The sequence below is a fragment of the Seriola lalandi genome, unplaced genomic scaffold (genome assembly GCF_002814215.2).
Source record: "Seriola lalandi dorsalis isolate HSWRI2012SDOR001 ecotype SW California unplaced genomic scaffold, Sedor1 jcf7180002054972, whole genome shotgun sequence".
NCBI classification, from domain to species: Eukaryota; Metazoa; Chordata; class Actinopteri; order Carangiformes; family Carangidae; genus Seriola; species Seriola lalandi.
The window spans coordinates 5,607,015-5,629,117 of NW_019525660.1; the positions used below are offsets into that span (position 1 = coordinate 5,607,015).

General features: G+C 40.2%; 2 protein-coding genes, 1 non-coding gene and 1 pseudogene across 3 annotated transcripts in view; 2 read left to right on the forward strand and 2 right to left on the reverse strand.

The window, feature by feature from the left end:
- Positions 1–6,702, reverse strand: part of cunh11orf65 (chromosome unknown C11orf65 homolog) — an 18,068-nt gene extending 11,366 nt beyond the window's left edge. The window contains 1 exon segment of the mRNA XM_087171743.1: positions 6,644–6,702. Coding sequence (XP_087027869.1) covers positions 6,644–6,702 — 59 coding nt within the window.
- LOC147817124 (uncharacterized) overlaps positions 1–22,103 on the forward strand; it is a 189,146-nt pseudogene that overhangs the window by 158,909 nt on the left and 8,134 nt on the right.
- Positions 9,116–9,187, reverse strand: trnac-gca (transfer RNA cysteine (anticodon GCA)). The gene has a single exon. It is a non-coding gene; the product is annotated as a tRNA-Cys (tRNA).
- Positions 9,381–12,017, forward strand: pomp (proteasome maturation protein). Its single transcript, XM_023398050.2, has 6 exons — positions 9,381–9,462; positions 9,762–9,859; positions 10,547–10,607; positions 11,360–11,461; positions 11,579–11,672; positions 11,766–12,017. Exons 1-6 carry the CDS (start codon positions 9,460–9,462, stop codon positions 11,831–11,833), a joined length of 426 nt encoding a protein of 141 aa, XP_023253818.1. The 5' UTR covers positions 9,381–9,459; the 3' UTR covers positions 11,834–12,017.

The window sequence follows — 22,103 nt, forward strand, 5'->3', positions numbered from 1 at the left end:
CCAATCACAAGCACCCTCTAAGCTGCCTTGCCTCCTTGTTGTCTTACCAACTTTCTCTCCCTCTTGAACAAACTTGATTGCAACTCTCTTTATTTTAGGCCCTCCTAAATTTGCCTGCCTCCGTAACTCTTCAATTCCTGCAGCTAAGCTTTTTAAAACCTGGTTATGTCGCCATGTATACCTGCCTTGCGACAGACTAACCTTACAGCCTGACAGAATGTGCTTTAAAGTTGCAGTACCTGAACACAATGAACATAGTGGGTCTCCATTTACCCAGAGTTTTAGGTTCTGGGGAGTTGGCAATACATCATAAGTTGCCCCTATCAAAAATCTAATGCTACTTTCCTCCATACTCCACAGCTCTTTCCAGCTGAGCTTTTTCTTGTCTACCTTCCCAATTCACCCACTGTCCCTGCTTAGCCTGGGCCACTGCCTTTGCACCCCTTAATATTTCCTCCTGTCTACGAACCTGCTCCACGAATAGCTTTCTCTTCTCCTTGGGACCTGCTCTACTCCACACCGGTTTGCTTGGGCCAAGCCCCAAGCCTCCCCAGCCTATTTGGACATTACCCACAATCTCTGTATGCCTGAGCGTTGCTTCCGCCTCCTGCACTGCCATTCTTGGATTCCACTTTCTCCCCCTGATTGGGTTTGGAACCACCTTACTGATTACCACATCTTTACTCCCAGATAACAGGAGCTCTGTCCTAGTACCTTGGTACATTTAAACTCTTCCACTAGACTAGTTACTGGGAGCTGAAGTATGCCTTTCCCATACAGTGCCACCGTGCTTAAACATCTAGGAACACCTAGCCACTTCCTAATGTAAAAGCTAACAAATCTTTCAATTTTTTCTGCAGCACATAATGGAATCTCATATACAGACAGTGGCCACATCAGCCTGTAGCGTACATTCGTGGCCTGGCATCAGTCACAAGCCATTAAGGAAGTTCATTATAAGAACATGCAGAGTTACGGACCCGCAATTGACACTTTGCGACTCTTCCCACCATCAAACTATCAAATTGATAGGAAACAGAGACCATGGACCCTTATCTCACAAACAGACCATGCTGTTAGCATGTCCGAATGACACAGAACCAGACCAAAGATCAAAGGGTCAGCTCCAGAGGATCAACCAATGGACACCAGACAACTGGAGAATATAGGCAAAATCTCCAGTTTGTAACAATAAGACTTTGTCTATTGATATTTGATTGTTTCTTGTATAGGAAAAGTAACAACAAAAGGACTGATTAACACTTAAGTGTGAATCCTGGACTGTCTGTGCCATGCATGAACACACACGCACACACACACCAACCTCTCTTCCTCTGTCCCTCTCTAGATAAGAGTCATAAACTACTACCCACATTCCAATCCTGGGTAGTGACCAGCAGAACACTCTTCACAGACACAGATCAAAGGATGAATGTAAAATTAAATATCTAACTGTTCTGTGACTCATGAGATGTTCCTATGCAATAGTTTAACCCCAAACTTCTATCCCATAGAATGTTTGAAATGTAACATGTAGATTTCAAGACAATGTCTTTCATGTGACCATACTGTCAGCATCCTTCACACGAGGTAACACACTACATGACATCCAGAATGTCCATATTATTATTATTATTACAGTCGAAGAACTGCTGTGTAATCCTTATGTATAGACCATTAGCTTTGGGAAATGTTTATATTGTTGTTTATTAACCACAATTAGGTTTGAAGGATGTAATATGAAATCAACACTCCTATTACTCCTCTCTGCTATTATTAGTGCAAGTAGTTTTATGTTATTTAATTTAATGTTTTTTGGTCATGGTGGAAGACGGATGTGCGAGTTTATACGTAAACTCTAGAATTAGATTATTCCAAAGTTCAGTGGAAAATTACCCTCTTTTCCAAGTGGAAACACAGGAGAAGATGGGTGACGCCCATGAAACATGCGCCAGCCCCCAGGGGATAAAACGGTCGTGAACAATTTTTTTCTAAGCCAAAAGCCTAAGCCAAAACCAGGCCTAAGCCTAAGTCAGGTCAGATGGTGCGAGAAGCGAGAAATGATGCAGAAACTGAAAGCTGAGATCTTTGCTCAAAGCTCAGAGTCCCGGCTCAAAGCCCGGCTCTGTAGCCATGTAAACTCTTAGTTCTAAGCTGCTCGCCACAAACTCATATTTGCACTTTTCGCGTCTTTTATTTTTCTTTGCCACAAGTTCCAAGTAACATGATTTTTGTCTACATGCGCAATCTGTTATTTTAATAAGCCAAGTCAAGACCAACTGAACCAAAGCAACAGAAGTGCCTCAGAGTAATTTTGTAACTTTTAATCATCATCAAGTTTTCCTTTTTGAAGATTTTGACAACTTTAGAGTCATCTGGTCAACGCCAGCCTCCTCTAAAGTATCCAACCAAAGTGAAGACCATTAAAGTTTATTTCGCATCAACCCGCAAGAGACACCAGCAGATAACATCTGCACGACCTCCTGCAGAGAAGCCGAGCAGAAATCAAGAGTTCCCGAGACAGAAAGTCTCCTGGCAAACTCCACCAGAGCTGAACCGCTGAGACACAGGCAGAATCCGTTATCGTGATAACGGGACACGGCCTCCAGGAGAATTCACCTAGATCCCGCGTCTCCAGGGTTACCACGGCAACCACAGCCGCCTGGGTTCCAGCCGAGGGTCTTCAGCTACAGCGCAACTCACAGTAGGCCGGTCTTAACACTCTGCTCATGACTGGGTTGATGTCGAAATAGAGCGATATTTAATTATCAAACCTAATTCGTAGATGTAGTATCATTAGCTGTATAGCCATAGTGTATAGCCATAACATATTCTCTCCCACCATTGCCAACTCATCACACTGCTCATTTCATTATTATTTTCATCTTTATGATTATTACACCTTGCATTTACTCTGTAGATAGTAGTTTAGTTAATAAACTCTTTTATTTACACCCAGTTGTTGTCCTGTTGTATTCTTTTGACGTAGAGACTGGAGATCCATTGAATCGAGAAGTCATGGCTTCCGATATGAGATTGATAAATTTGGCAATGAAGTAATTCATTGTTGTCCTCCTAGAGGACTGGTACCCCATTTCAACGAGAGTAAATCCTAAAATATGGCTTAACGCTACAAGCCTGGGAAATAACCCGAACTGCAGACACCACAGCTTCAACTTTCCTGGAAGCCCTGATTTATCTATTCTATCCAATCCCTCAGCAACATCCTTCCGAAACTGCACTACCTGTTCTCCGTCATTCAAGTCTGCATTGTACCACCTACCTAGACTCTTTACTGATTTTTCCCTAATTATTGGAATTTCATCTTCGTCTATTACAAACTTCCTATCACTTAACTTCCCTCTACTTATTGAGATACTTCTAGACTTACTAGGCTTGATTTTCATACTAGCCCACCTTTTAAAAGTTTTTATTAAGTCTCTCAAGTACTCTTTTCATACATGGCACCGTTGTAGTTATCAACGTCATGTCATCCATGTAGGCCCCTAATTGGTGTATCCCATCCTGCCGCCTCTCTCCACCTACAACCCACTTAGAAGCTCTAATGATTACCTCCATCGCCATTGTGAATGCCAATGGAGAAATCGTGCACCCTGCCATAATGCCTATTTCTAGCCTCTGCCATCCTGTTATAAAGCCTGCTGTGCTTAAGCATAGCCTAATATCTTGGAAATACGATTTTACTAAATTAACCACTACTCCAGGCACATAATCAAATGCCTCCCAAATAAGGCTATGTGGCACTGAACCAAACGCATTTGCTAAATCCAAAAATATGACATGCAAGTCTCTTTTCTCTGTCTTGGCTGCCTAAATCTGATGCCAAATCATGCTAGTGTGCTCTAAACACCCTGCGAAACCTGGTATTCCAGCCTTCTGTACTGCAGTATCTATTAAGCTATTCCTTTCTAAATAACTAGTTAATCTCCGTGTGACTACGCTAAAGAAGATCTCGCATGGAGATTAACTAGTTACACTACAATATATAACGGAACTCTTACAGGAGCCATTCTGCAGTAGGATAAATACATTTTGCTACAGTAATATTTTGAAAACAGGATTTCTCTTGCAGTGAGGTGTTATTAAACTCTATGTAGGAAATACAGGTGGTTTTAGTATGCTGTACCAGGGCTGATCTAACAGAATGAAACATTTGGTGCTCACAGCATTTGGCAGTGAACCACACTCAAATTAAACTACACAGCAGGTAGAGAAACATTTGGCTCAACTTTATGATGAAATCTGTCCTGTTTCTAGGAATTATTGCTAAGTGGCAGCATTACTGAGGTAAAAGTGAACCTAACTACAAAACGAAACGCAGTAATAACATACTGAATTTAAGTTTAGACCGAAATCTGATTTTGTGAAATTTATTTTAGAAAATAGAAATTGCATTCCCTGTGGAAAATGCACGTGAATGCTGAAAGCTGTAGGTCAGCAGAACTTGTAAGTTGAATGGCCTAAAATTGAAGGCAAATAAAAGGCAGCTGAGTTGTTTAAAATGCTGGAAAAAAGTTGTGAAAATCCTGCACACCAAAGTGTAATTGTTAAAGATTTGGAAAAGCTGAAGTCAGTACCTGAGGAAGCAGAACATCCTGAAATCTTAAGTTCATTATCTGAACAAACGAAAATGTATTGAATATTTGAAGAAATTGCTAAAGTAATGCTAAGCATGGCTAGATAGACCGCAGACTTGCAAAATCAAAAATACTGAAAACAATACTCTCTAGTAGGCATTGTGTTCACTCACAGACAATTTGAAGAACACTAAATTTAACACAATATTTTAGCTAATTTACTTACTACTAGGTAAAAGTATGCCCAAGAGCAGAAGGTTTTCAAGGATTTGAACATCGTCTTCATTCATTTGAATGGGAAGAAACTGCAGAAAAAGCTTAATATTATTATTAAAATAATAAAAATAATGAATAGTAGAAAAGGTTAATGTAAGCAGGAATGTCCTAAAAAAGCTAAACATTTTGATAGTTGAACGGTTTCTATAGCAAAAAATCTGTAGTAAACGACTGAAAAACATACAGAGGAAAAAGAATAAGTTTAATAAAGATTTGAAAAACAACAAATGCTGAGTCAGCATTCACACTATTGTTATTCAAATCTTTAAGAAAACAGCAAATTAAATTTGTAGCTAAAAGAAAACACAAGTAAAACATATGAAATATGAGTTAAATGCACAGGTGTAGCTACCAATCCAGATAAAGCAAATTATCTAACATGGATGGCAGCTGAATCCAGTCATGGGGAATAAAAACAGCTCAACTAGTTCTGTCATCTTAGCTTTACATGGCAGTAGCTAACTGCCATCTCAACCTCTGACTTGGGTGGAGTTCACAAACTGGAGTGGCTAAGCTACTGTACTTGAAATCACGTCTTACACAGTATTTAACTGCTAATTCATTAATGATAGACAGGAAGCTTTAAGAGCTCACTTTGTCGTTGTTGCTTATGTCTTCAACAGAAAAACAGCCTACACTGGAAAATGCCCTCAGTAGAGCGCAGACCTCCGCCAAGACCAATGTCAAACAACATACACCAGACTTCAGAAACAAACAAACAAGCAAACAAGCAAACAAGCAAACAAAGAGAAACAGGTGAAAACATAATCTCTTTGGCAGAGGTAATGAAGTTAAGTCAGTCTGAAAACTTTCCTGTCGTTAACTTACTTCAGCTCTGCCTATATGCTTGCAGGATTTAATAAATGATTTGACCTCAATGCAACAGTTTAACCTGAGAATAAAAAAGGTAAACTAACTCACTATCAAACAACAAGAAAATAATACAGTACCTCATGTTATTTCTTTTTTCTTCTGTGAATAACTCAATCTACCAAACTAACAGCAGATGACTGAAACATGTCCTTACGTTACCTAGCAACGTAACCACAATACAAACACATGGCTATCAACATAAAATCCATTACTGAATGAAGTGTTTAACAGTCAGGCTGAGCTGTATATTTTCAAGTGTAAAGAGACAAATTAAAAAAAATATAGGCTACACATTTAGTGATATTTGAGTAAAATTTTGCTTTTAAATCCAGTCTCGCTGTCTGACTTCAGCATACTGGACCAACAAGTCTTCCAACCTAAACAACCCTGTATGTAGTTTTTTGTCAACCCTCTACAACCCATAGGAGTGTCTCCTGAAATAGCACCCCTACGGCTGCATGTGTATCGGACCTTGGTTGTCATGGTTACCATAATAAACATGCCATACATCTGCTGGCTACAGAGCCTTTTTCGTATGAGGCCCCTCTGCTGTGGAACAACCTCCCTGTCTGACTCCATTCAGACTTTCAAATCTAAACTTAAAACATATTTTCATGCCTTAACTTTCAGTTAGCTTCTTATTGTTTCACAAACTCAGGCTTTGTACCTGTTGCCATACTACCATTGGCAGGTGGGTCTCAGTCTCAATAAACCAGTAAACTCAGTACAGTATAGTCCAGGTCCTGCCGACAAGATCCCTGTAAATTTTCTGAAATCAATGCATCATTCCAACCGTTTGTTTTTCCCTCAAACACATGAGCGCCCAGGCTGTGTGCCTCTCTCTCTCCATTCTCCTTCTCTATCTCCTTCCTGTTACTCTCCACAGGTCCTCCCACCTCCTGAGCTGTAGCTGTAGAGTCTGGATCTGCAACTGAAAACCACCTACTGCCCCCATGATCCTGTTCAACAAAACCTGCTAAAATTTACTATAATTAATAATGATAATTATTAATGTTATTAGCAGTCATTACTATTTTTATCAGTAGGAGCACTACAGTTGCCATTACATCACTACTGCTGTTACTGCCACTACTATCACTATTATTAATATTGTTATCATTGCACGTTCTTGTTCTTTTCCTCTGTGCTCTCTCTTGTTCTCTCTCTCGCTCTCTCTTTCTCTCTATCTCTCCAACCCAAACGGTCGAGGCAGATGGTCGCCCACCCTGTGTTCGGTTCTGCTCGAGGATTCTGCCTCTTAAAAGGAAGTTTTTCCTTTCCACTGTCGCCCAGCGCTTGCTCTTGTTGCGCCTCTGTAAATGATATTATAAAGAGAAGGTCTAGACCTGCTCTATCTGGGAAGTGCCTTGAGATAACTTATGATGTGAATTTGCGCTATACAAAAAAAAAATTGACTTGACTGACTTGACTGAGTGGCGTATCTATAATAACGGTATAACTATAATAACGGTATAACTACCCAAATAGCAAAATTAATCCGGCCCATACTTGGGCCACATGCTTGTTTTCTTCTGGCCCAGTATACGCCCGGTTCCATAGCCTGAATCTGGCCCATATACAGGATGACTGTCAGATGCTACTTCCACATCTGGACCAATTCTGTTGCACACACAGAAAATCTTGCAGCTGTGAGACAGCACCAGAGGATAACAGCTGAATGTGGCCGGATGTAGAAGTATATGGGCCAGACTTAGGCCGACAACACAGGCATATGTTGGGCCAGAAGTTTCATTTTGCTATCTGGGGACCATTCACACTACATGTCAGGAAAAAAAACATGAAGTCCAAGGAATTCTTTCTCTCTAATAAAACCGTGGTGAGGCATAGATCAGGACAAAGGTATAAAACAATTTCTAAAGCTCTCAGTGTACCTGCAGAGATTGAGAACCTGCTGGAAGGACGCCCATCTGAGCAGCACGCCATCTATCAGTGCCTTATGCCAGAGCGGTTAGACCAAGGGCGTAGGTTTGCATATGGACAGTAGGGACATGTCCCTACCAATTTTTTGGGAGGACAGAATTGTCCCTACCAATATTTGAGTGAACCTGTTTGCACTATGTTTGGAGTAAAGTCATATTAGATCATTCCAATGAGGACACAGATCTAGGCATGGGCATGGTATCATAATTTTTTTAAATACCATAATTGATCAATTAAATTAATTCTAAAATGCGCTACTTTGTCTCTGATGCAGCCGCCTGTCTCTAGTCTCTAGTCAGCACTCTGTGGTCTGAAGCAGTTTCCCGCCCACAGCATCATCCGTTTGGTTACATCTCACAAGTAATAGCCTATCAACGCTGAAGTCTGCTGTGTACACAAATGGCCGCAGACTAGAGAAGCTCCGGTTAATGAGCGGCACTGTGTGTCGAAGTAAGACAGCAGACATTATTGAATTTGTAATATTCATCACAGTGTGGTGTTGTTGTAACTTCAGTGTAGAGGATTGTGATGTGTAAGTACATCTGCTGATCCAAGACACACCGAGTGACAGAGAGAGAGAGAGAAGCCAGCGCAAACTGCTAAGCTAAAGTAACTAGCTGGTCTGAATAGCATTTAAACAACAGCTGAATTCATTAAAGCAGAGAGCTTTGGGTGCTGGAGAGGAACAAATGTAATTTTAATTATACAGCAGGTAGTTAGACACTGTGATGAAGAGAACAGCAACATTAACTGTGTTCAGAAAAAGCAGCAATAAACTCTACCAGAAACTCCAGAGTCTAGAGATGAGATCAAACCTGGGCCATTGGGTTAGAAGGAGTAAAAGGCATATGACAGCCCATTGGCGCCGGCAGCTGTAATCCTGTGCGCACTGTGTAAACATATTTCAAATGATTTCTTTTGTTTTTTTTTTAACATCCTATCTTGAAAATAAAATTGTAACAATAGGTTTTTTTTTTTGCCTGCATCCACTCACTAACATTATGGGTCTTGAATTTGGTTGCTCTTTGTCATGTACAGTATGTGGTATGGTGGTGTTGTGTCATAACTTTAGGCAGTTCTTGTGTGTTCTCTGAAATACAATTGTGCCAGCGCCAAACAGCATTTGAAGGTCTCTGAGAGCATGACAAAGATTCACATAAAACTGTGCCAGTCCAAGTGTGCAAAGCTTGTAGAGACCTACAGAAGACTCAAAGGTGTAATTAATTCAATAGTGGCTTCTACAAAGTACTGAATTAACTGAATACTTTTGTGAATTATAAGTATTTTTAGGAATTGATTTCAATAAATATTAAAAAATGACAGAAAACTTATTCTCATTTTGTCATTATTGAGTACAAAAGAAATACAAAAGCTTGAGTTCAATTGCATAAGTGAAACTGAGGGTTCAAAACAACGTACAGAAAATGAGGGGGCACCCGGATTTGAACCGGGGACCTCTTGATCTGCAGTCAAATGCTCTACCACTGAGCTATACCCCCACTTATAAAATTAACGAGCGAACATATCTTTAACCGATATTTCAAACACTGTTAGTGTTTCTATGTTGGTAAAAATAAAAGTGTGCTGTATATTACTCTGTACCTAAAAACAAACAAACTACACACACTTACACATCAGTGTTATATACCTTTGAATCTTCATCTACCAGTAAAACTTTCTTTCCGGCTCATACCGGATGTGTCGCAATGAGAACGCGACTTTACCGGAAGTTTAAGCGGATCGAAAAGAAAGTGGAAGAGACTGAATCACAATGGTACGGTGACACTTATATCATCTCCATTTACCATCATTTTCTAATTTTGAGCGTGTCGGTAGTAGTATTGTTTTTTTGTGTGGATATACTGGAATTTGTTTCAGGCCTCCGTACCTTTCTCCTCTCTCCTATTCGCTGCTGAGTGTATGGTGCGGGATTTGATTAGTCACTCGGCTAATGCTAGTTAGCACCGCCGTGAGTGAGGGAGTTAGATAAAGTCAATTCTCAGCGCCTGTGATTCATTTATTAAGATTTAATGTGAGTAAATGTTGATGCTGTCTGTCGTCTGTACCTGACAGAACACTCGGGGACTCCGCTCTCAGCTGAAAGACAGCGTACCTGTGGCCGGTCTCTGTCCACAGGGACAGTATGGAGTCCAGGACTCCCTGCGGGGCGGGTAAGACTTTAATTTCGAGATGAATAATTATTTCTCTATATGATTAAAATGTCCAATGTTCATACAGACAATGGTTGCACGATATGCAAAATAAATCATATTGCGTTCATTTTGACACGACTGCGGTTGAGATATGTGATTTAACTTGGAATGGTCGTTTTTGCATTTCATCTCCACGGATTTTTTTTTTTTTTCGTTCATTTTTTAAAATGATGATGTGATTTTTGTCGGGTCTTGTATCAAACAAGCATGTTCCATTACGTCTGGAGAATATGATCATTGATTTGTTGGGCGGAGCGTCTCTGTACAACCGCTTATGATGCTGACTAAACTGAACAATGTTGTGACACATTTTACCCTTTGTCCAAAAAAAATATTTATTTTTTTTGCAGCTCCTGCGATTTGGATATTGCACTTGGCCATATTGCAATTTTGATTATATTTCGATTAAATGTTAAGCCCTAATACAGACTGTGTCTTTGATTTCAATGCTGGTTAAATTGACACTGCATTGTCAAAACTTGATGTAAGACATTGCATTTACTTTTCACTTTATGTGTCAGTGTTAATTCACTTGCTTGTAATATAAATGTTTTTGTCATCCCATAATACTCTACTAGTCGTACAACTCTGAAGCACATTAAATGAACATGGCATCTTCTTGTTGTTGTTGCTTTTTCTGAGCAGCTTTACCAGTGTCAAGAATGAGCTCCTTCCCAGCCACCCGCTGGAGTTATCAGAAAAGAACGTGAGTAATTCTGAGTATTTTTTGTAAGAGATAAATGAATGAACCAAATGTTAAAGGCTCCTGTCCACACACATCCGTCTACCTTCAGCTGGCCACAACTACTACAAACATCTTTTGAGATTTTTCAGGGCTTTTAATGTTGCTGTCAACTGGTGATAAAACTGGTGAACCACACTGGTGGGGATAACTTCCATGGGACCACATAAGTTTTGTAAAAACTGCACACTATAGGTTTGTTTTCATGGCACATATTTGTACCTGTTATATTAGGAAACACACAATAAGGCTGACAGTGTCTCTGCTACATCCAGATGTCCATTGAGCATTGCCCGTAACTGCAGTACAACCATAATTAATGGTGTTAATCACACCTGTTCTTTTCATCAACCATAACATGTCACACAACACATCTTTATAATACTGTAATGTATCTTAGCTTTTCAGGATTCTGTGTTCATTTTAAATTCTACAAAAAAGCCATATATATGGAAAACATTCAGAAATATTAATTTTTTCAAAACGATGAAACAGAATTACCTGTACATTCACATTCACTTATGTCTTTACTTCCAGTTATACAACAGATGGGCCCCATTTAATCTGTTAAAAGCCGATCAGTAGCCCGGCTCTCAGTGACCTTGATTTTATCATGGACAGCAAAGTAGGAAATTAAGGTTTAATGGTGGAGATGTTGAATGAATGAATGTGTTCCTGGGTGACTGACAAGTGTTGTGTGTATCTGTGGTGTACAGTTCCAGCTGAACCAGGACAAGATGAATTTCTCGACTCTCAGAAACATCCAGGGTCTTCATGCTCCACTCAAACTGCAGATGGAGTACCGGGCAGCCAGACAGGTGACTGCATGTCTCAGCCCCGATAAGCCCCCCTCTTTTCCTCTCCCTTTTCAGATGTTTTTATGTTTGTTCCCCAAGTCAGTCCTAAGTCCGGATGTCTGTCCTTCCTCCCTCTAGATCCAGCGCCTACCATTCTTACAGAGTTCAAACTTGGCTCTGGATACACTGCGAGGCAGCGATGAATCCATTGGCTTTGAGGACATCCTCAATGGTGAGAACATCAACCTGTTTAAACCATCTCAGACTGAACTGACTGAGTATAAAATCTGATCACCACCCTGTGTTTGTGTTTGTCACCTTTCAGATCCAGCCCAGAGTGAAATGATGGGTGAGCCTCACATGATGGTGGAATACAAACTGGGATTGCTGTGAAAGAAAATGGACACAGATTTGTAGTCAGTTGTCTTCTGGGATGGACAGGTTTAATGGTTGGGAGTAGGGGGGGTAGGATGACCTTGTAAATGATGTGGATGTGGAGTCTTCTGAAACAGGCATTCAGTGCTGCTTTTGTATGATTCCAATCTGGCTGGTATTTCTAATAAACTTCATAACCTTCTTCGTAATGTGGGTTTTTTTTTACAAATAATTTAAGTGTTGTGGTTGAACTTGTTTTGTCACACTGGGGGCTCAGATTATATGTTTTATGTCATCAAGAAGAATGTGGCCAATATTTATGTGACCATAATTTAAACTGCAGCTGTGGTAAACATCTTTATCACAGATGAATCTGGCTGAAAGGCCTGACCAGTGAATGTAACATGGTTTACTGCCTCTCAGATTATTAACTGGTGCTCCCTACTTATATCTTACAGTGTACTGATATGTGTACAGTGCACTGATTGGGTGCACTACATGCAGCCAAAAACATGGTTCCAAAGCTAAAATGTTGTACATGTTAAGGAGATAGGTGCTATGACTTCTGGTGCAGATATCTGTAACCATTGATGTTTTAATGACACTTTTTCTTTGGATGGTTTTCTAAGGGGAAAAAATGAGCAAAGAATTACGAAATAATGATTGAATGATGAATGGTCAAAAACTACAAAGGCTACAAGACTACAAGGAGTTTGTTGAACAGTTCCTCATACTTAAGAACTTCAACTACATTAAATTAGTAGTGATAGCACTGTCATATGGTGAGAAATCAGCTAACAAATATAGCAAAATGTTTTAGATAATATCTCAGCAACCATGAACTCCCCCTTCCTTTGAGATCGAGACATCAGCTGGTGACTTCTCTCACCTGAACATTTATGTGTGTGTATTTACTTAGACAAGAACAAATTTCTTCATGGAAAATTTGAGATTTATGTACTTTTTGAATTCATTTGTTTTCACTGCATTTTACTTTTGAGACTTTCACAATCCCCAAAATTCACTAATGTATTCTGTTGTTGGCCATTACTATTATAGCGTCGGAATAATATTCTTATTTTTAAATATTATATTTAAAATATATTTATTATATTTTATAATATATTTTAAATGTATGAGAAAATGACACAAAATTAGTCTCTAAATCTATCAACCAGTGAAACATATGCAAAATATAGATTTTATCCAGAAAAAAAGTGTGGCTGTGATATGGTGTTAATTTTACAGGTTATTACTGTAATTGGATAATTATCAAAAATGATGTTGCGGATGTGTACGGCCCTGTCAATCTGAAAGAAAAAATTAAATTGACAGTTTATTCATAAATTTTCCTTTAGTCAAAGATCTCTGTATCAGCAGTAAAACACCCAGACTCTTTATAGGTCACATTGATAAGTGGAATTAGAAAATATCCCCAAACTTAGTACATTTGCTATTGCTCTGTCATTCTAACTCATGTGTTTGTCTTATATTTAATTTCAGGCGACAAATACACAGTATTTATGGATTAATTCACTGTGACTGAGACAAATATACAAACACAGCATTAAAGAAACAGCACTGTACATGAGCTGTACAACTATTAGCAATTAAACACAATTAGGAGCAGCTCAACGTAGATGACATGACAGACAGCTGATCACTTTATAAAAAACTGTCTGAGTGAATTTAAAATGATGTGATCTCGCCGATGATGAGTCAGGGATTTATTACCCGTTGACCGACCTACAAGTTTGAAGGTCTTCATCCGTCTCACAGTGATTACCGTATGTTCTGCTTGGCTAACGTAAAGCGTAAGAGCTTAAACAGATAAAAGGCTAGTCGAGGCCGGCGGTGAGGGAGGGGAGAGAAGAAACGTAGAGGTTCTGTAACTCACTGTAGCAATCAATTGAAATCTCACCGCCTTCGGACCAGCCAGTGATTGAACCATAGTTCCCGGTTATTTATAGCCCTAGTGGGTTGTTGATGTCACACACACGGTGGTGGAATCAGACTGGGAGACGCTGTACCAATTTTGTAGAGTACTCAAACATCCCCAAACAACAATCATAGAAAGACAGATCAAGATGTTATCGCTGTCTTAAAACGCTGAGTATGTCCAATGTAAGCCACGTACTGGGTTGCAGGGCATGCTGGGAAATATGTCAGGAGGGAGGAGTTTCGGTCAAACGGAGCCACCCCCCGTTTTAAATACAGTCTGCGGTCTGAACTGACATAAGACTGTGGTGTTAACCTAAAATATACGGCTTCACCGTGAAACAGCTTTTCAGTCGTTCCCGCAGGAAACTTTTTTCGAACCAAATTGAGATTGAAACACGCCTACTTCCGTATTAGTTAGGGATGGGGAGGGGCCTCAGTCTTCCGTCAAGTTCTCGTAATACGGAAGTGGGCTTGATTTCTTCTAAACTGTGGTTTAAATCAAATATTAAGTGCGAATCGAAAGATAAATCTGCGTTCACCCAGGTCTCACAGACATGAGGCCTTATACTAAACCAGTCACCCGTGAGTCATAATGATCTAGGAGCTTTGCCCTGCAGGCTGCACGTCTGTTGGTTTTAGTTAATGTCGTTTTCACTTTGTCTTACAGTAACTTGTTATTTAGGGTGTAAAAAGAGAAAATAGTTTCATCATAATTCAAATATTAAAAATAAACAGTGAAGGAATTAAAAAAGTACTGATTTAAAACAAAATCACATCAATTAGTAATTAACGGCATTCTCACAGAATATCACTATAACTGATTTTGCAGCTTTTCTAAATTCTTATTTAATAAATCAGTCCACAAACATATGAACCTAACTGCTGCAGCAGGGATCGGTGGGTTCTGTCTACTGTAAATAAGGCAAATTTGATTTGTATATCATTTTTCAAACAAAGGCTATTTATATAGCTTAATGTGAGGCAAACGGAAGCAGTTCAGTGCAATTTAAAACAAAGTGAAGAGAAAATAAAATAGACCTAATTAACAATCTAACAAAATAGCAGATTACAGCCTAAATAGAGTTTTGTCCCAGCAAGTTGCCCCAAATGACTGCAGCAAATAAATGCAGTGGATAAATGAATCAGTAAACTGAAGGTGGTCACTGGTGATTGCTGCCTCTCCATTCACAAGAAAAGATGCCTCACACTAACTCACTGAATGTCTCAGAACTCAGATGTTTATTTTAATCATGAACCAGTCACAGATTATTAGATTGCAGGTCTAACTGTCTGCTGATGCAACACAGCCACATCTGATGAAACAGCTTCACCCTCTGGTTTGTATGTGAAACGTAACAACTGAACAACTCTCACTTTAAAGCCACTTGGATGGTGTCAATAGACAGCACCATCAACAAAAAAGATGAATAAATATGTGGCCTCAGATGCCACAGTACACCAGAGTACCTGGGTCTGTGTTTGTTGTGTGGTGTGATGTTGCATATTTTAACAATGAAATACAACCAAGGTTGTCAGCTAACATAAAAACCGTACAGATAATTATGATTAATAATAAAATAATAAAATAATTAATCACTATACCGCAGTCAAGTGTTTCCTCATTGGTAAACAAGTTAACAAACTCTCTTCTGTCAGCTGAACCCCTATAGTGCTCATACTCCCCTGGAATGCCCTTTTTTGTCTCTATCAGTCAATCCAGCTCTTTCTCCAATAGGAAAAAAAAGGCAAAAGGCACTTCCATGTCCCACCTCATGCACTTGAGACAAACAGGATGTAGGGCGGACAGCAGGTGCTGGATCAACAAACTGAAATCTGCCCACTGCACTGATACTGCAGCTCCTAGCAAAGTTAATTTACCAGAGCAACAGAATTAATCAGACTTCAAATAGAATAGATAGTTTATGTTAAGAAAAGAAATATATCAATTAGCTGATTGAGACTCTCAGAATGGGCCAATCAGAGCAGAGCTAGACAACCCTGTCTCACACAGGGGACAAAACATGGCTCCTGAGGCACTTGCTGTCTTCATCCTCTACTGCTGGGGCTTGGCCTGAACAAAATGTTGTCATTATTGTTCACATCCACACTTCAGCCACAAGATGGCAGTATGAGTCCACACTGATATGTTCATGTTGGTGCCCAGTTCCCTGCTAATCCACTCTCTGACCCAGCACACTAGTTAAACAAGTCCTGTGCTGGTACATGCGGAGCTCTGGACAATTTGCTGTCAGTGCCTGGGGGGAGGGTCTGATGTCACTTTTCATAAACGATGGAAAGCAGCTTAACCTGAGGCTGTTAAAGTTCATGATGCTGTCTTGGACAGCAGAGTACATACCCTGTGGGTCAGCTCAGGGCAGTCAGGGAACATAATACACACTGGAATGAGACTAATGTTACATATACTGGAATGGAGCAAATCCATTGTGAATGTAATGCAGTGCCTTAAAGTACACAACATGTATAATGCTGGAGTTCAAAGCAGTGAATCAGTCTAATATATTTATTTATGCATCATGTAGTTATTAAAGAAAAGAATGAAGCTGAGAAGTCATTACCACCAGGATGTTTTATAAACTGTAAACTGTAATAACAGTGCTGTATGTGAATGAACACAGTTTAGACTTTGACTTGGTAAACTTTAACTTCGTTAAAGTGAAGAATGTATGTTTGATTGTGATCAAGAGAATGATGTTAATACATAGAAAATGATAATAAAAATGTTATGGTGACATCTGTGCTGTAGTAGTGTACTGTAGTGTACTATTGTAGTCAGCAGAGTATAACCATATCTATCTCTGTTAACCAGGATATCGACAGTGCCCAAGAGATCCTGCTTTCCTTACAGTAGGACTGCACAGTCAAAATGTGGTGAAAATGGGTTTTGTGTCAGTGCTACACCTTTAAATTGAGTCTGGCAGAAATCCTCTCTGTGACTCAGACTGAATGTTCATCCTTAAGTATATCTCGACATCTACTCAACACATTGCTGTAACATTTTGTGGAAACATTGACAGGTAAAAGCCCAGTGACACTGCTGATCCCCTGACTTTCCACTTGCAGGAGACTGGGTCATCTAGATCACAGATAAGACTGGTCTGGTCTGGTCTGGGGTAGTGTGATGCAGGAACACAGCCTTCAGCCTGCCTATTTGTTCAGATGCACCTTGTTGTGGTGTTTGCAGGATGTGTGTTGTTGAGAGCATTCCCACACACTGACTGACCGAGCTTATGCTCCAGGGCACTGTTTACTGAGCCACAGTATATATTCTTAAATCCCAGTTAGTAAAGCATCACACTCTCAGCATGACTCCCATTTCATGTCTCAATTTTAGTACTCTTCTTTCTTCTACTCCAAAATAAACTCTTCCACTTCTCTGTAGCTTCAGCTGACTGTGGTTTAATTCCCGCTCCAGACTCAGGTGCTCGACAGAAAAAACGCTTGCAGACACCGTGAGGATGTCATGCATTAGATGGGACACAGACTCGTCTGACTGAAGTACTTCTTCTCCTCTAGCTGTGTGGTAATTGCTGCACAAATCACAATGACTGCTGGAAGAATTGGGGGGGGCAGAGAGCCTGATGTACAGATGCACTTCAACTTGCTGAGAATGATATTAGTATTAATTAAAGTTAATGATCGCCCATATATTTCACTATATACAGACTCACACAGCATATTTCCTGCATCACCACATATCAATAACCCTCTCTCACTATAAACTTGATGATTTTTATTTTTATTTACATCTGTGGCTAATAATGACTATTACCTTGACACGTCAGTGTAGTAAACAACAATGAGCAATGAATAATACTTTTCTCCACTTTGACAAGTCCTCACAGAAAGCATCCTTCTGGCCTTGAACTCATGCTCTCTACACTGCAATCTTAAAAAGCTGCTGATTGGAGCTTAAAATGCTGCGTTGCTGCAGAGCCTTGCTGGGGTGGTGGATGCTATGCAACCATGCTGGCCCTCTCAGTCTCTCTATTGATGGTCTGCGCATCAGCAGTGCCCACGAGCAGAAACACCAGAGGCTCTGTTCCTCTTCTGTCAGGCAATTTGATGATATAGAAGCTCGTGGAATTTTTCACTTAGTGTCAACAAGCAGAAAAACATCGGCCATAGGGCAAATGCTTGGTAATGAGTATGATGTGCACAGTCAAAACAGACAATGCCCTGTCTGTTCCTGACAGTACACTAAACTCTCCCTCCTGCTCTCTCTACATATCTCCTTCTCAGTGGGTGGTGGATGTCTCTCCATCAATCACAGACCAGTAACTCAATCTGAACCTGCTGCCACACCTGGTAGAGGACAGCCCCCCTCCCACTCTGTCATCTAATGCCAAACACCCTCTCAGCCTTGCTTTAATTTCCTTACTACTTCTGCCTGCTGCTGAAAACAGTGTGGCGACTGACATGTCGAATCCACATCAGTTCACATCAGATCAGGTTTTATGGTCCAGACCTGGTCAAAAGTAGATCAAGACCAAGTGGTGTGGGGGTTGGTTTTATCTCTGTCATTCTTGGAGTTTGACAGAGGGTTGATGTCAGTCTGGTCCTGTGATGTATTACTCCTACTGTTGAGTGATTAGCAAAGTAATGTCATTACTTTTTTAGTATTTGATATCTGAGTCAACAGGGTGAGATGACTGTATTCCATCTGTTTTATCAAATAAAAATGTAAAAGCTGCAGATGTCTGAGCGACGTGTGAACATTCAGGAGTAATATTTATTTTCTCAGATAAACAGGTTGAAAAGGACAAGAAAACCAAAGCAACCCATTTGATTTATAGATAATGAATTTTCTGCTTTCATTCTGTGAAGATCTCGCAGTGTCAACATGTTTTAGCTTTAAAATCTCTAAACCCTTTTCAACTTCACTGCCTCTCTATTTACTGTTCTCAGCCTGTGTTGGGCAGAATAAACAAAAACAGTGAATTGATCTTTATTATTATTACTGTTATGACCCTCACAGTTGTTTGGAATGGCATGCAAACCATTTCACTGGTGCTGTAAAGGCTTGTTCATTCATTGTGACAGATATTGCTCTGCTGCACTTTGCTGACTTATCACTGGAAAAGGAACATGTGGATGTGGGCCACATGTCAAAGTGTCCTTTAAATAAAATATACACAGAAATGAATTTGGGGCAACAGCAGAGCTGCTACATGTCGCCTGCTTTGGTATAAAACACAGTCAGGAGATGAATAAGCCAACATGAATCTCTGTGACACTGGAGGATATTTCTGTTATCATCAAGTGTTGTCTTTTTAATGAGATGGAAAAGAGATCTGCTTTGCTTAATGCGATGTGTTGATCCATCTTTATCAAGCACGACATCGAGAGCCAGGCCGGCATTCTCAACAACTGAACCACTGCCAATGAAACCAATCAGAGCATGGAGAGACCCCCCTCTGGTGACGGAGGGATGGTGGGAGGAGGAGGGAAGACAGGAAGGAGAAAGAGAGAGAGCAGGATCACATAGACAGGCATGGAGGGGAGGAGGAGAGCTGAAATTAGGGAGTGGGGGAGGAATAAAGTCAGACTCCATGATGTCTCTCAAGGACACAGGGAGAATTCCTGTGAGGCACAGAAACCTGCCTTTACTGTCTGCCTCACATAAATGGAGCTCAGAAAATCACAATACACCTCGATAAGTCAAACATGGAGAAAACTGCTGTTGGACGCTTTACAAAAACACCGGCCATTAATTTCTTTTGTTGGGAATGTGTTCAGTTTTGATGAAGTTTAAGGGTGGACTGTGGAGCTTTTGTAGATCCCAATGACTTTACATTTTAAAATGCAAAGCACCTTTATTCTGATCTGCATGTAGGGTTGCCACCTTCTATGTGAAGAAATAAGGGACAGAAAACCTCATTAAAGTGACACTGTCTCCACATGCAGGTGCTACAATGGTTAAAAAATATATTAATATTTTTTCATGCCAGATTCTACCTAGACATAGACTTTCTCTGTCAATTTTTGCTGGGAGACGATATGCGATCTAAGGTGTGAGTCTTAGAGACTTATTTGTTGTAGAGTTGTATTTTATCAAATTGCTGCAGTTTTTCTGATTGGTTGATTAAAGGTTCTGTAAACAGCCATCACTGCCACCAGACGTTGCAGTAGACCACCAGCATCTCAAAACAAATGCTCCCACACCTTCAGCTTTATCCCACCCCATCCCCCTTCATGTTGTCAGTTGGAAAGGTGTTACGAAGGACAGTAAAAGTGGATACTAAACACAGAACAAGAAGCTCAACTGAATAAAGTTACCTTGTCTACACACTAGCATTGTCGTGATATTCTCCACAGCAATGCTGACAGTTAGCCAGCTAGCAATATCAACTTTTGCCAGACACATTTATAATATGGGTAACAGCAAGTCAACTAATGTTATCATGCCTTCTATTGCTGGTCACAAATGAAAACGGACATGTAATATTATGTAGCCATCACGTTACTTATACATGAAGGAAAAGAAAAGCCAGTTCTGAGTCAAGCTGGAGGGTTCAGTATTGACCAGTATTGGCTCCAGGGTTGGACTGGGAGAGAAATTCAGCTTTGGACTTATCCGCTGGGAACACAGTCACACAAATGACACTAATGGAGCCAGTAAGGGCATTGAAGGAGCCAGTATAGACACCAATGGAGCCGGTAAAAACTTTTGTGGACGTTTTGATGGTCCACTGGACGACCAGGATTTGAGCCATGGCCAGTCCACCTGTGCTCCAGTCTAATCTGGAAAATGAAAATGTGTTTTTTTCAGAGAAGGGACTTCTGGATGGTGACTCTCACCTTAGCACTGTTTACCTGAATGCTGCTTACTGCACTGTGCTATATCACCTGTGGGTAGTGCTTGTATGTTTATAAATGTGACGAGGGCCAACGCTTTAACTGGAGGGACTCAAATGGACTAATATGCACATGTATGTGCACTAACACGCATGCACTACCACACTGGCTACCAAAACAAAGAAGAGTGAAACTCAGATTACAACACACACACCAGGGTGTGATTTCATTCTCTGCTCAGGATGCCATTACTCCACCACATCTTGACAAAAATACTGCTGTATTATTGTTTAAAATCTCGTTTACAGAACCTTTGAACCATGATTAATGTTCCAGGGGATTAGAACTGACAAAAACACAGAATAAAACGGTTTCTGAATGAAATGAATGATTCACCAACACTGTTCAGCGGATACAGGATGTCAGGGGGGTGCCGGGAGCTGAGACCTCTTACATTTGTTTCTTGGTAACTTATGAACCAGATGTTCAGGAGGTTTTTACTGGCAGCCAAATTATCCACAGAGGTGTCCTCCTCTCATAAGGAAATGGACCAGAGAATCAAAACAAATAGTAACACTGAATTAAGCAAATTCATGTTAAAAATAAGTGCTTCACTGACACTCTTTGGCAGACACATCAGGGATGGGTTGGGAGTTGAGCTGCCTAACATTTACCTGGGTTTTTTCCCTGATTACTCAGACTCAAGACATCCGATGACAAAAATCCCCCATCCAGTTAAAATAGTAGTATAGTTGAAATGACCAAGATGTGAAAAGTGTATCTTAAAAATGTGGCGTAAAACTGGATAAAAAGTCACTTTTGACCACTTATGGCTGCCAACCACAACAAACGCATGCACATAGGGGATATGACGTCATTGTCAGGGGACCAAATGAAACAGACCGTTATCATGATTAAAATCACAGATTTCTCTGGTTTGACAATTGATGGAAACATTTGTGATAATGTAAGTACACAACTAAAAAAAAAACATACATATATATATATATATATATAACATATGTCCAGTCGTTTTTAGACATTTTAATGTGGAAAGTCACATATTATTACTTTAAGTTCTGGTTTGTTTCTGGGTGACATATAACGTGGGGGTCAAAAAGTTTTTCCCCAGGTCCCTTCAGGAGGTTAATGTGGCCCTGTTTGAGTTCTTGAGTTGATTGGTCTTTTCTTTTTGTATCTACAATCAGGCTTAGAAATGTTCATTAACCCTCTCTGCTGATCAGGATGTTCTGTGTCCTGTGAACGCAAGTGATGATTCACCAGTACACGATTACCAGCCAGACTGCAGTGTACTCATTCCTGCTCACATACCATGGATCATTTATATGAGTATGACGATCATTCTCTCGCTCAGCTGTTGATAAGATACTGTATAATTAGTGCCACGTGTGCTCAGCTCCGAGGCACTCCTCTACAGCTAGAATAGCAGCTAGAATAGAGGCATCTATTAATATTCCTCAGGCTTATTATTATTCTTCCGCCAAATTTTGGCGCGTAACTCGTCCCGCAG